Source organism: Oncorhynchus gorbuscha, linkage group LG20, assembly GCF_021184085.1.
Source record: "Oncorhynchus gorbuscha isolate QuinsamMale2020 ecotype Even-year linkage group LG20, OgorEven_v1.0, whole genome shotgun sequence".
Classification (NCBI taxonomy): domain Eukaryota; kingdom Metazoa; phylum Chordata; class Actinopteri; order Salmoniformes; family Salmonidae; genus Oncorhynchus; species Oncorhynchus gorbuscha.
Genome location: NC_060192.1, coordinates 24,655,842 through 24,671,424, shown reverse-complemented (window position 1 = coordinate 24,671,424; position 15,583 = coordinate 24,655,842). Strand labels below are relative to the sequence as shown.

Sequence of the window (15,583 nt, the reverse complement as noted above, 5' to 3'; positions counted from 1 at the left end):
TTTCATCCAGTGGTAGTGACTCACTATTCTCTGCAGCTTCCCCTCTACCTTACATAGGCCTGAAGCATGATATGTGTTTGGAGAATTCACCTCGCTGACCATGTCCCCTAGGGACCGTGGGCTGTAGGTGGAGGGAGAGAAGGGGGAGCCGCCACACAGACCTAAACCATATAGTCCCCATATGTATCTGTGTGTGTGTGTATGTACTGTATGTATGTGTTTTTGTGTGTATGTACTTTATGTATGTGTTTGTGTGTGTATGTACTGTATGTATGTGTTTGTGTGTGTATGTACTGTATGTATGTGTTTGTGTGTGTGTATGTACTGTATGTATGTGTTTTGTGTGTGTATGTACTGTATGTATGTGTTTGTACTGTATGTATGTGTTTGTGTGTGTATGTACTGTATGTATGTGTTTGTATGTGTATGTACTGTATGTATGTGTTTGTGTGTGTATGTACTGTATGTATGTGTTTGTGTGTGTGTATGTACTGTATGTATGTGCTTGTGTGTGTGTATGTACTGTATGTATGTGTTTTGTGTGTGTGTGTATGTACTGTATGTGTTTGTGTGTGTGTGTATGTACTGTATGTATGTGTTTGTGTGTGTGTATGTACTGTATGTATGTGTTTGTGTGTGAGAAAAGCTTTATTTTGATGATGTGGGTATTCAAAAAGGCACACTGCTTCTTTCTCTTTAAACATACTCAGCCTGTTAAAACAATAGGAGTCTCTGGACTGGAAAATACACAGGCAGAGGCCCGATAGGACACAAAAGCAATTCCAGATGATATTGCGTTGGGTCTGTTGAGATTCAGCGCTAGCGGAAGGGCAGACACTGAGGATTATTAATGATGTCCCTATGGAACTCTACATGCTGCCCCTGGCTATAAGAGCTCGCTATAGTGACAAGCAGCCAATGGCTCTCCTTGCTGCATCCTGACGCAATTCAGAGTGAATGGTGTGAGTGTGTGTGTGTGTGTGAGTGTGTGTGTGTGTGTGTGTGTGTGTGTGTGTGTGTGTGTGTGTGTGTGTGTGTGTGTGTGTGTGTGTGTGTGTGTGTGTGTGTGTGTGTGTGTGTGTGTGTGTGTGTGTGTGTGTGTGTGTGTGTGTGTGTGTGTGTGAGAGAGTGTGTGTTTACACACAGTGATTTACCAGGACCTGATCCTCTGTAATGAGCTACCATGAAGGATTCAAACACATGCTCCCCTTTATCATGTCAAGAGAAAAGGAAAACACCATCCGTCTATTCTATCAAACAAACGAATAATCAGGTAACAACAAATTAACATTTATAGTTCAACTATGTACATACAAATCTACGAGAATGTTTGTCTGCGACCTATTGAGACTCGCAAATATCAAAATGAAGCCCAAAACAACGATACAATAACATGTCGTGGATCTCTCGGCCTCCTGCCACCTCAGCCTAATATTCAGCCGTGGTGAGTTTAATTGTGGGTGGTGGACTTGGGAGGCGGCTTGCTGTTGATGTACGTGGCCCAATAGACCAGGTTGAAGATGAAGAACAGCACAGGGAAGATGATGCGTGAGATCTTGTCCACTCTGCTGACACGGTTGTAGGACTTTATGGCTTCCACGTAATTGTCGTCCATTTTAGGAACCTTGTGGCTGTGGTGGTGGTGGTGGTGGTGGTGTTGGTGGTGTGTAGCTGTAGTGGCACTCCTGGAGACGGTGGTTAAACCTGGGTCCTTTGCCTCGTTGAGGGTGTATGTAGTTCCAACAATGTTGAATGTGTTATTGGCCTTTTTGGAAAGAGAGGCAGATTCTCTTCTCTGTAAAGAGAAGAGAAACAAAGAAAATCAGGGCTGGATCAACTTAACAAAGGCCTTCTTCTCAAAATGACAAAACAGGGACTGTTTTGACCTGGGGTGCAATGATGCTTAAGATGCATGATGGGAACAGTATGACATCCCTATTCTGCACCATTGGGTTCAGAACCAAGCTGAAAGAACTCAGTGTATGGATTGGGGCTGTAGCCCTCCCAGCCTGGACAAAAGGCCAGGGTCATAGAACATTACGCATTTACGCTCCAATAAGTGGCAAATCACATGAGCCTCCTCAACAAAATATACATACATCATAGTTCACAGTGAGAATAGGGCCACCCCAGGGCCTGGCATGCAAGAGACTTGTTACAGAGCACACGGGTCAAAAGTTTATGAGCTAAAATTAAGTCCATGGGCAATATCATGGTTTAATTTCCGAGAAGCTTGTTTTTTTCCGTACCACCGAGAGAAATGGAGCAGAGAAGAGGAGTGGGTAGGGCTGGTGGCACTGTAGAGTTAATGGTAGGATGAGAGCAGAGCAGGATGAGTAGCAGAGCACCTGTAAACAGGTCTGACAACCTGCACTCTGAGGACTGGTCTGTACTGAATATAGGACTGGGACTGTACTGAATAAAGGACTAGTGGTCCTGAATATAGGACTGGGACTGTACTGAATATAGGACTGGGACTGTACTGAATATAGGACTGGGACTGTACTGAATATAGGACTAGTGGTACTGAATATAGGACTGGGACTGTACTGAATATAGGACTAGTGATACTGAATACAGGACTGGGACTGTACTGAATATAGGACTAGTGGTACTGAATATAGGACTGGGACTGTACTGAATACAGGACTGGGACTGTACTGAATATAGGACTAGTGGTACTGAATATAGGAGTGGGACTGTAATGAATATAGAACTAGTGGTACTGAATATAGGACTGGGACTGTACTGAATAAAGGACTAGTGGTACTGAATATAGGACTGGGACTGTACTGAATATAGGACTAGTGATACTGAATACAGGACTGGGACTGTACTGAATACAGGACTGGGACTGTACTGAATAAAGGACTAGTGGTACTGAATATAGGACTAGTGGTACTGAATATAGGACTGGGACTGTACTGAATATAGGACTAGTGGTACTGAATATAGGACTGGGACTGTACTGAATATAGGACTAGTGGTACTGAATATAGGACTGGGACTGTACTGAATATATGACTAGTGATACTGAATATAGGACTGGTACTGTACTGAATATAGGACTGGGGCTTTACTGAATATAGGACTGGGACTGTACTGAATATAGGACTAGTGGTACTGAATATAGGACTGGGACTGTACTGAATATATGACTAGTGATAGTGAATATAGGACTGGTACTGTACTGAATATAGGACTGGGGCTTTACTGAATACAGGACTGGGACTGTACTGAATAAAGGACTAGTGGTACTGAATATAGGAGTGGGACTGTACTGAATACAGGACTGGGACTGTACTGAATATAGGACTGGGACTGTACTGAATACAGGACTGTGACTGTACTGCATATAGGACTGGACTGTACTGAATACAGGACTGGGACTGTACTGAATATATGACTAGTGGTACTGAATATAAGACTGGGACTGTACTGAATATAGGACTGGGACTGTACTGAATACAGGACTGGGCTGTACTGAATATAGGACTGGAACTTTACTGAATATAGGACTGGGCAGCACTGAATATAGTACTGGGACTGTACTGAATACAGGACTGGGGCAGCACTGAATATAGGACTTGGACTGTACTGAATATAGGACTGGGCTGTACTGAACACATGACTGGGACTGTACTGAATATAGCACTGGGACTGTTCAGAATATAGGACTGGGACTGTACTGAATATAGAACTGGGGAAGTACTGAATACAGGACTTGGACTGTACTAAATATAGGACTGGGGCAGTACTGAATACAGGACTGGGACTGTACTGAATATATGACTAGTGGTACTGAATATAGGACTGGGACTGTACTGAATATAGGACTGGGACTGTACTGAATACAGGACTGGGCTGTACTGAATATAGGACTGGAACTTTACTGAATATAGGACTGGGCAGCACTGAATATAGTACTGGGACTGTACTGAATACAGGACTGGGGCAGCACTGAATAAAGCACTTGGACTGTACTGAATATAGGACTGGGCTGTACTGAACACATGACTGGGACTGTACTGAATATAGCACTGGGACTGTTCAGAATATAGGACTGGGACTGTACTGAATATAGGACTGGGCTGTACTGAATACAGGACTGGGACTGTACTGAATATAGAACTGGGGAAGTACTGAATACAGGACTTGGACTGTACTAAATATAGGACTGGGGCAGTGCTGAATACAGGACTGGGACTGTACTGAATATATGACTGGGACTGTACTGAATACAGGACTGGGGCAGTACTGAATACAGGACTGGGGCTGCACTGAATATAGGACTGGGACTGTATTGAATACAGGACTGGGGCAGTACTGAATACAGGACTTGGACTGTACTGAATATAGTACTGGGCTGTACTGAATACAGGACTGGGACTGTACTGAATATAGGACTAGTGGTACTGAATATAGGACTGGGACTGTACTGAATAAAGGACTAGTGGTACTGAATATAGGACTGGGACTGTACTGAATACAGGACTGGGACTGTACTGAATATAGGACTGGGACTATACTGAATATATGACTAGTGGTACTGAAAATAGGACTGGGACTGCAATGAATAAAGGACTAGTGGTACTGAATATAGGACTGGGACTGTACTGAATACAGGACTGGGACTGTACTGAATATAGGACTGGGGCTTTACTGAATATATGACTGGGACTGTACTGAATACAGGACTGGGGCAACACTGAATATAAGACTTGGACTGTACTGAATATAGGACTGGGCTGTACTGAATATAGGACTGGGACTGTACTGAATATAGGACCGGGACTGTACTGAATACAGGACTGGGACTGTACTGAATATAGGACTGGGCTGTACTGAATACAGGACTGGGAATGTACTGAATATAGGACTAGTGGTACTGAATATAGGACTGGGACTGTACTGAATATAGGACTAGTGGTACTGAATATAGGACTGGGCTGGACTGAATACAGGACTGGAACTGTACTGAATGTAGGACTGGGACTGTACTGAATACAGGACTGGGCTGTACTGAATATAGGACTGGGACTTTACTGAATATAGGACTGGGCAGCACTGAATATAGCACTGGGACTGTACTGAATATAGGACTGGGACTGTACTGAATATAGGACTAGTGGTACTGAATATAGGACTGGGACTGTACTGAATATAGGACTAGTGGTACTGAATATAGGACTGGGCTGTGCTGAATACAGGACTGGAACTGTACTGAATGTAGGACTAGTGGTACTGAATATAGGACTGGGACTGTACTGAATACAGGACTGGGCTGTACTGAATATAGGACTGGGACTTTACTGAATATAGGACTGGGCAGCACTGAATATAGTACTGGGACTGTACTGAATACAGGACTGGGGCAGCACTGGATATAGGACTTGGACTGTACTGAATATAGGACTGGGCTGTACTGAACACAGGACTGGGACTGTACTGAATATAGCACTGGGACTGTACTGAATATAGGACTGGGACTGTACTGAATATAGGACTGGGCTGTACTGAACACAGGACTGGGACTGTACTGAATATAGCACTGGGACTGTACTGAATATAGGACTGGGACTGTACTGAATATAGGACTGGGCTGTACTGAATATAGGACTGGGACTGTACTGAATATAGGACTGGGGCAGTACTGAATACAGGACTGGGACTGTACTGAATATAGGACTGGGACTGTACTGAATATAGGACTGGGGCAGTACTGAATATAGTACTGGGCTGTACTGAATGCAGGACTGGGACTGTACTGAATATAGGACTAGTGGTACTGAATATAGGACTGGGACTGTACTGAATATAGGACTAGTGGTACTGAATATAGGAGTAGTGGTACTGAATATAGGACTGGGCTGTACTGAATACAGGACTGGGACTGTACTGAATATAGGATTGGGGCTGTACTGAATATAGGACTGGGACTATACTGAATACAGGACTGAGGCTGTACTGAATATAGGACTGGGACTGTACTGAATACAGGACTGGGACTGTACTGAATATAGGATTGGGGCTGTACTGAATATAGGACTGGGACTATACTGAATATAGGACTGGGACTGTACTGAATATAGGATTGGGGCTGTACTGAATATAGGACTGGGACTATACTGAATACAGGACTGAGGCTGTACTGAATATAGGACTGGTACTGTACTGAATACAGGACTGGGACTGTACTGAATATAGGATTGGGGCTGTACTGAATATAGGACTGGGACTATACTGAATACAGGACTGAGGCTGTACTGAATATAGGACTGGGACTGTACTGAATATAGCACTGGGACTGTACTGAATATAGGACTGGGACTGTACTGAATATAGGACTGGGCTGTACTGAATATAGGACTGGGACTGTACTGAATATAGGACTGGGGCAGTACTGAATACAGGACTGGGACTGTACTGAATATAGGACTGGGACTGTACTGAATATAGGACTGGGGCAGTACTGAATATAGGACTGGGGCAGTACTGAATACAGGACTGGGACTGTACTGAATATAGGACTGGGACTGTACTGAATATAGGACTGGGGCAGTACTGAATATAGGACTGGGACTGTACTGAATATAGTACAGGGCTGTACTGAATGCAGGACTGGGACTGTACTGAATATAGGACTAGTGGTACTGAATATAGGACTGGGACTGTACTGAATATAGGACTAGTGGTACTGAATATAGGAGTAGTGGTACTGAATATAGGACTGGGCTGTACTGAATACAGGACTGGGACTGTACTGTATATAGGACTAGTGGTACTGAATAGAGGACTGAGACTGTACTGAATATAGCACTGGGGCCTTACTGAATATAGGACTGGTACTGTACTGAATACAGGACTGGGACTGTACTGAATATAGGATTGGGGCTGTACTGAATATAGGACTGGGACTATACTGAATACAGGACTGAGGCTGTACTGAATATAGGACTGGGACTGTAATGAATATAGCACTGGGACTGTCCTGAATATAGGACTGGGACTGTACTGAATATCGTATTGGGACTGTACTGAATATAGGCCAGATTATTAGATTAGATTAAGAGAGGGGGACTGAATGAAGGGAAGGGGATATTCAACAGATGGGTTGGAGACAGTTTTAGGTCTCAAAATCATGCCTTAAGGAATCCTCAGCTGATACTTTTTCAATTGTCAAAAATGCACCTTCAGCTGATTAATCCAATTGGTGTATTACATTAGTATTGCCAGGCTTGCATCAACTAATGATCAGCACCAACCTGGCTGGCACATAAAGGTGTGGCTCAACGTATAAGAAGGGCAATTGGGATAGAACAACCAGGGCACTATGATTGATTTTTATCTTAAACCACAGTGTCAAGGAGAACGGGCCGATCCAATTGGATAAGCAGGCCAGTCAGGGGGGCTAACACAGCGGGTAATGGATTGCATTTCACCTCAGATGTACGAGTTGAATGAATGGATAGTAGGCTACATAATGCACAAAGGATCCAGCAGCAACTTAACCATCCATTCCAAAACAACAATCTACCAGGGAAACCTTCCACCCAGAGGGGCTTCAGAATAAAGTAGCAGTAGTGGTGTTAAACAGAGAAGGAGTATGCTGTCTGTCTATCTGTGATGATGGCTAGGCTGGGCTGGGTCGGGGCTCTATCTGATGGGCTGGGCCAGGGCTCTATCTGATGGGCTGGGCCGGGGCTCTATCTGATGGGCTGGGCCGGGGCTCTATCTGATGGGCTGGGCCGGGGTTTTATCTGCTGGGCTGGGCCGGGGCTCTATCTGATGGGCTTGGCCGGGGTTTTATCTGATGGGCTTGGCCGAGGCTCTATCTGATGGGCTGGGCCAGGGCTCTATCTGCTGGGCTGGGCCGGGGCTCTATCTGATGGGCTGGGCAGGGGTTTCATCTGATGGGCTTGGCCGAGGCTCTATCCGATGGGCTGGGCCAGGGCTCTATCTGCTGGGCTGGGCCGGGGTTCTATCTGATGGGCTTGGCCGAGGCTCTATCTGATGAGCTGGGCCGGGGATCTGTCTGATGGGCTGGGCCGGGGCTCTGTCTGATGGGCTTGGCCGGGGCTCTGTCTGATGGGCTGGGCCGGGGCTGTCTGATGGGCTGGGACGGGGCTCTGTCTGATGGGCTTGGCCGGGGATCTGTCTGATGGGCTGGGCCGGGGATCTGTCTGATGGGCTGGGCCGGGGCTCTGTCTGATGGGCTGGGCCGGGGATCTGTCTGATGGGCTGGGCCGGGGCTCTGTCTGATGGGCTTGGCCGGGGCTCTGTCTGATGGGCTGGGCCGGGGCTCTGTCTGATGGGCTTGGCCGGGGCTCTGTCTGATGGGCTGGGCCGGGGCTCTGTCTGATGGGCTGGGCCGGGGATCTGTCTGATGGGCTGGGCCGGGGATCTGTCTGATGGGCTGGGCCGGGGATCTGTCTGCTGGGCTGGGACGGGGCTCTGTCTGATGGGCTTGGCCGGGGATCTGTCTGATGGGCTGGGCCGGGGATCTGTCTGATGGGCTGGGCCGGGGCTCTGTCTGATGGGCTGGGCCGGGGCTCTGTCTGATGGGCTGGGCCGGGGCTCCGTCTGATGGGCTGGGCCAGGGCTCTGTCCTATCTCATGGCAATATCAGTGGAGAGGCTCTCAGCAGTGTCGGCTGCTGCCCCCTGGACGCCCTGAGGCTTTCACAGGGTATCGATTCCTCCTGATCCAACAACACCCCGGGCTCCTTATATCATAGCCACAGCTTAGATCAGCATAAGTGAGGGATAACTATTAACAAGTGTCTCATGACCCTTACCACAGCTCCCTAAGCTAATTTATCCCCAGAATCAGGTCTGCTCTCAGCCTACCAACCTGACATACACCCTGCTAGTACATACTGTACCTGCCAACCAGCTAGTTTCGAGGGGCTCCATAATATCACTCCATAATATCAAGTTATGTAGTCTGAGATACATGCAGAGGTAACCATAGCACAGGGCTTTGTTTGGAAAGTAATGTCATTCAAAACATAGCATGACACTATACACAACAGCACACATATATTTCGTGAGGGCAGACCAACTATGTGTGATTATATGAATGCTTTCACCAATCTTGGGGCATGACGACTGCTTAGCGTGTGTGAGTGTCAAATCAAATCAAATTGTATTTGTCTCATGCTTCGTAAACAACAGGTGTAGACTAACAGTGGAATTCTTACTTACAGCCCTTCCCAAAAAATGCAGAGAGAAAAATAGAAAAATGATAATACAAGGAATAAATACACAATTATAACACGAGTAAATGATAACTTGGCTGTATACACGGGGTACCAGTACTGAGTCGATGTGCAGGGGTACGAGGTCATTGAGGTAGGTACAGTATGTACATATAGGTAGGGGTAAAGTGACTTGGCAACAGGATAGATAATAAGCAGTAGCAGCAGCGTATGTGATGAGTCAAAAGAGTTAGTGCAAAGGGAGGGTCAATGCAAATACTCCAGGTAGCTATTTGGTTAACTATGTAGTCGTATGGCTTGGGGGTAGAAGCTGTTCAGGGTCCTGTTGGTTCTAGACTTGCTGCATCGGTACAACTTACCGTGCGGTAGCCGCCAGAACAGTCTATGAATTGGATGGCTTGAGTCTGACAATTTGTAGGGTCTTCCAATGACACTGCCTGGTATAGAGATCCTGGGTGGCAGGGAGCTCGGCCATAGTGGTGTACTGGGCCGTAGACACTACCCTCTAACGCCTTGCTGTCGGATACCAAGCAGTTGCCATGCCAAGCGGTGACGCAGCCAGTCAAGATGCTTTTTGAGGCCTCCTGAGGGGGAACAGGCATTGTCGTGCCCTTTTCACAATTGTGTTGGGGAGTGTGGTCCATGATTATTCCTTAGTGATGTGGACACTGAGGAACTTTAAGCTATCGACCCTCTCCACTACAGCCCTTCGTTGTGGCGTGCTCAGCTCCTTTGTTTCCTGTAATCCACGATCATCTCTTTTGTGTGCGTGTGTGCACTCCTTGGCCCTGAATGGGGAGTGTTGGGAGATATTGCCTGTGTATCGGAGTGTGTTTTTAAGCACAAGGCTGAGTGTCTTGCTGTGAGTTTACACAGGGATCACAGAGCATCTTACAGCCTCTCTCTGGTTCTGTGTTTCTATGTTGGGATGTCTTGTGGCTAAGAGTAACGGTATATATCCTGTGCTGTGTGCGCGCATGTGTCCGTCCATCCGTGTGTCAGCACATCTTGGGGCTATGTGTGTGTGTGTGTGTGTGTGTGTGTGTGTGTGTGTGTGTGTGTGTGTGTGTGTGTGTGTGTGTGTGTGTGTGTGTGTGTGTGTGTGTGTGTGTGTGTGTGTGTGTGTGTGTGTGTGTGTGTGTGTGTGTGTGTGTGTGTGTGTGTGCGCACACTGATATTTTTGGAGCTGCACTAGGATTGTGCACAGACATGGTTAGGGGAAAAGTGTGTGTTTGTGAGTGTGTATGTGTGTGTTTGTGTGTGTTTCCGTGCAGGTGTCCTGGCTTGCTGGGAACGCTGCCAGCTGTAGAGGTTGCTGGGCTCTACATAGACCTGACTGCAGCCCAGCCTCGTTACTACTGCAGAGTGTTACAGACTGTCTGTCAGCCAGCATGAATTAAACATGCTCTAAAATCCCTAATCAAGGTAAATGCTGCCTCTCTTTGCACTAATGTCCTATACTCCCTTCCTCCTTCTCCCGCTCTCTCTTTCCTTCTCTTCCTCACCTTCTTCCTCCTCTCACAACTTATCCCCAGTCTCACACATTCTCCCCAGTCTCATACATTCTTCCTCCTCTCACACCTTCTCCCCAGTCTCATACATTCTCCCTCCTCTCACACCTTCTCCCCAGTCTCATACATTCTCCCTCCTCTCACACCTTCTCCCCAGTCTCATACATTCTCCCTCCTCTCACACCTTCTCCCCAGTCTCATACATTCTCCCTCCTCTCACACCTTCTCCCCAGTCTCATACATTATCCCTCCTCTCACACCTTCTCCCCAGTCTCACACATTCTCCCTCCTCTCACACCTTCTCCCCAGTCTCATACATTCTCCCTCCTCTCACACCTTCTCCCCAGTCTCATACATTCTCCCTCCTCTCACACCTTCTCCCCAGTCTCATACATTCTCCCTCCTCTCACACCTTCTCCCCAGTCTCATACATTCTCCCTCCTCTCACACCTTCTCCCCAGTCTCATACATTCTCCCTCCTCTCACACCTTCTCCCCAGTCTCATACATTCTCCCTCCTCTCACACCTTCTCCCCAGTCTCATACATTCTCCCTCCTCTCACACCTTCTCCCCAGTCTCATACATTCTCCCTCCTCTCACACCTTCTCCCCAGTCTCACACATTCTCCCTCCTCTCACACCCTCTCCCCCCTCTCACACCTTCTCCCCCCTCTCACACCTTCTCCCCAGTCTCATACATTCTCCCTCCTCTCACACCTTCTCCCCAGTCTCATACATTCTCCCTCCTCTCACACCTTCTCCCCAGTCTCATACATTCTCCCTCCTCTCACACCTTCTCCCCAGTCTCACACATTCTCCCTCCTCTCACACCTTCTCCCCCCTCTCACACCTTCTCCCCAGTCTCACACCTTCTCCCCCTTCTCCCACCTCTCACATCTTCTCCCTCCATTTTATCACACCTTCTCCCTCCTCTCACACCTTCTCCCTCCTCTCACACCTTCTCCCTCCTCTCATATCTTCTCCCCCTTCTCATTGTGTATGAGTGCCATTTAGAGGGTGAATGGTCAAGACACAAGATTGAAGTGCCTTTGATCGGGGTATGGTAGTACTGTAGGTGTCAGGCGCACCGGTTTGTGTCAAGAACTGCAATGCTTCTGTGTTTTTCACACTCAATAGCTTCCCGTGTGTATCAAGAATGGACATCCAGCCAACTTGAACACATTGTAGTCAACATGGGCCAGCATCCCTGTGGAATGCTTTCGACACCTTGTAGAGTCCACGCCCTGATGAATGCAACTCAATTTTAGGAAGGTGTTCCTATTGTTTGGTATACTCAGTGTATGTTTCTAATTCAATAATTTCTTATTAGTCAATAATCACAGAAAGCTGACCGACCAACACGTCTGTGCCTGAATCCCTGAGTAACGCCCCGGGTCTCTAGTGGAGAGGAGAGGAGAGAGAAACCTCATTAGGTTGTATGAGAGTTGCTGCTCCTGCTGCTGCCCAGGATAACAGGGCTGGCATGTCTAACAGGACACATCTGACGAAAAAGGGCACCAGTGAGAGTCAGAGGAGCTCCACAGCCACTGAGCTAAATGACCTAACATCGACCCTCCTCTGGCTGTCCACTCCCAGCACCAACTGAGACAGCCTCTCAATGAGGTCACCATCTGACCTTCTCAGGAGAGGAGGCTGCGGCCATAGCGTCTGATGACCAGGAATGCCATCCCCAACAGGACACTCAGCCAAGCGTCCTTCCACCATCTCTGGGGAACGACCTTTTGATTGCACTCTGACTTCATACCCACGTCGTCCTCTGTGAAGCATTTAAACGAGGATAAAGTGGGCAGCCTTTAATCCCTCAGCTCTCCTGAAGCTGAGGGATGGTGAGGGACATGCTATCGCTCTCCGAGTGACCCCTACCCTCATGTATCCATCACCACAAACTGCCTGCTCAACACAACTCATAGAACACAGGACAGACATCCTGCTGCTGCTGCCAACAAGACAAAACTTCAAAGACAAAACGCGTCTCCACTTACTGCATTTTAATTCGCAGAATCATCTGTCCCGAGTGACTACAGGAACGTTTCATGTCAGCAATATGCCATGGTGCCAATCATCCAGACGGCAAACAAGTCAACTTGCAAATAACTTAAGGAATAATGGGAGTGCTTGACTGATGTTTGCGAGTCCTTCATACTCCTGAGACATTTCTACATGTTGACTTGGGCTGACAGAAGCACACTTAAAAGACCAAAGAGAAGACTTCTAAATCGAGTCTCAGATATTCCACTTTCAAAACTTCCCAGGAGTTCATTTTTACAGCCCCTGAATGTCAAAATCACAATGTTTAATGAGCTCTTCATATAACACCCCCCTGCCTTAATTATCACTGTCTCTCACTGTCTCCCTCTATCTTGTCTCTCTGTGTGGGATGTACACTGTGTTTATGTGCTGTGTGTGTCTCTGTGTGTGAGATACACTGTGTTTATGTGCTGTGTGTGTCTCTGTGTGGGATGTTACACTGTGTTTATGTGCTGTGTGTGTCTCTGTGTGTGAGATACACTGTGTTTATGTGCTGTGTGTGTCTCTGTGTGGGATGTTACACTGTGTTTATGTGCTGTGTGTGTCTCTGTGTGTGAGATACAGCGTTGTTTCTGTGCTCAGGATACCTGCTCTGGGTTTTGTCCTTCCCCACCCCCTGCTGCTCACTCTGTTGTGTTCAGGCCCAGAGATCCTCCTCTGTTGGGCTGTTAATGAATAAATAAAGCGTCTCTTTACAGATTACCCAGGGCTGCCTTCTTCAGGAGGCCGGGATGGGACTTTCTATCAGTGTTTCCCAGGTACCATCATCCCTCATTCCCACTACAATACAATATGAGAGCTCTGCTCGGCTTCCCTCTCCGCATCTCTGAGCCATTAGCTCTGAAGACGCTCATTTTTCAGGAGGTTATCAGGGGAGGATAGATAGAGAGCAAATCATCTAGAATAAGCAAAAAGCCACTTGACTCTAGAGAGAGGGCGAGAGAGAGCTGAGGAGGAGACAGCCTCATTTCAGACACACCATCTAGCAGATGAATATGGAGAAATCTGTGATATCTGTACTTCTCCACAACACCAGCAAAGCACACAAAGAGGGAACAAGACTTTTAGTGGATCTGTGAGGCTCCACATTATACTGTTTAAACATTTTAGGTAATGAAAACTACCTCCATATATTGTAATTGATTGTTTCTATGTGTTTGAAGTATTGAAACTACCTCCATATATTGTAATTGATTGTTTCTATGTGTTTGAAGTATTGAAACTACCTCCATATATTGTAGATGTACTGTTTCTATGTGTTTGAAGTATTGAAACTACCTCCATATATTGTAATTGATTGTTTCTATGTGTTTGAAGTATTGAAACTACCTCCATATATTGTAATTGATTGTTTCTATGTGTTTGAAGTATTGAAACTACCTCCATATATTGTATATGTACTGTTTCTATGTGTTTGAAGTATTGAAACTACCTCCATATATTGTAATTGATTGTTTCTATGTGTTTGAAGTATTGAAACTACCTCCATATATTGTAATTGATTGTTTCTATGTGTTTGAAGTATTGAAACTACCTCCATATATTGTAATTGATTGTTTCTATGTGTTTGAAGAATTGAAACTACCTCCATATATTGTAGATGTACTGTTTCTATGTGTTTGAAGTATTGAAACCTTTATTTAACTAGGCAAGTCAGTTAAGAACTAATTCTTATTTTCAATGACGGCCTAGGAACAGTTAACTGCCCTGTTCAGGGGCAGAACGACAGATTTGTACCTTGTCAGCTCGGGGGTTTTGAACTTGCAACCTTACGGTTACTAGTCCAACGCTCTAACCACTAGGCTACCCTGCCGCCCCATATATTGTAGGTGTACTGTTTCTATGTGTTTCAACGTAATGGAGCCAGGCCCGGTAGCTACAGTACTCACCCTCATCTCCTGGGCCTCTTTCTTGCCATCCCACGCCCAACTGCGTTTGGTAAAGTAGTTGACTGTGGCAAACTCTATCAGGGCAGAGAAGACAAAGGCATAGCATACCGCCATGAACCAGTCCATAGCTGTGGCATAAGCCACCTTAGGCAGGGAGTTCCTGGCACTGATACTCAGGGTTGTCATGGTTAGAACTGTGGTGACACCTGGGGACAAAAAGAAGAGGCAAAGGGAATGATAGGGTGTATTAGAGAGTGTATGAATTGACAAACACACACACAAACACACACATGTGTACATTACACACAGACCCAACTGTGTTGAACTACAGTACACACACAGATCTAACTTGAGCCAGTCTCCTACAGCAGGAGAACAATCCTGCAGCATCAGGAAATGTGAATTATGCGGATTATAATTAATAAACATTTTTGTAGCGGTTGATACATTTTTTTGTAAGGGAAAATCATGTCTGCAACTATAAAGTGGAAATGACAAACTTTTAGAAGCCTTTTAAACCTCAAATACACTGCACGTTTGACATTTCCCCAAATTGTAGGAAAGTTGTCCTGCAACAGGGTGATCAAATTAAGATACTACATCTGTAACTGTGTTTCATGTAAAGAACAAAGGGCCATCCTTGAACATGCAGTACATGCTGTCACAGTGTGCTGTGACATATGGCCAAGGTGAGGACATAAAAACCCAATTGTGATATAAACAAATCATTCAGTTGGGAGAATTAGTGATAAAGACGCAGCTCCAATCTAACCTCTCCAACCCTGGCGCCAGCGCCAGCCCTCTACTATACTGACTCCATGAGTTTCACAGAACCGCAGATTGGAGGCGCCCCATAGAAGAGCTCCACTGAGCTTGTCTGACGATACACTGTAATCCCTGTATTGATACAGCGCA

General features: G+C 46.3%; 1 protein-coding gene across 3 annotated transcripts in view; it reads right to left on the bottom strand.

Annotated features, from left to right (window-relative positions):
* Positions 1-524: 524 nt before the first annotated feature.
* The window catches only part of gabra3 (gamma-aminobutyric acid type A receptor subunit alpha3), a 150,082-nt gene continuing 135,023 nt past the window's right edge, over positions 525-15,583 (bottom strand). For 2 of the 3 annotated variants that reach the window (XM_046316638.1, XM_046316639.1), the window contains exons 9-10: positions 14,669-14,874; positions 525-1,795 (exon numbers count right to left, since the gene is read on the bottom strand). In XM_046316638.1, coding sequence (XP_046172594.1) covers positions 1,451-1,795; positions 14,669-14,874 — 551 coding nt within the window. In that variant the 3' untranslated portion in view covers positions 525-1,450. The remainder of the gene's footprint in view (positions 1,796-14,668; positions 14,875-15,583) is intronic. The other variant, XM_046316641.1, reaches the window with a different exon arrangement.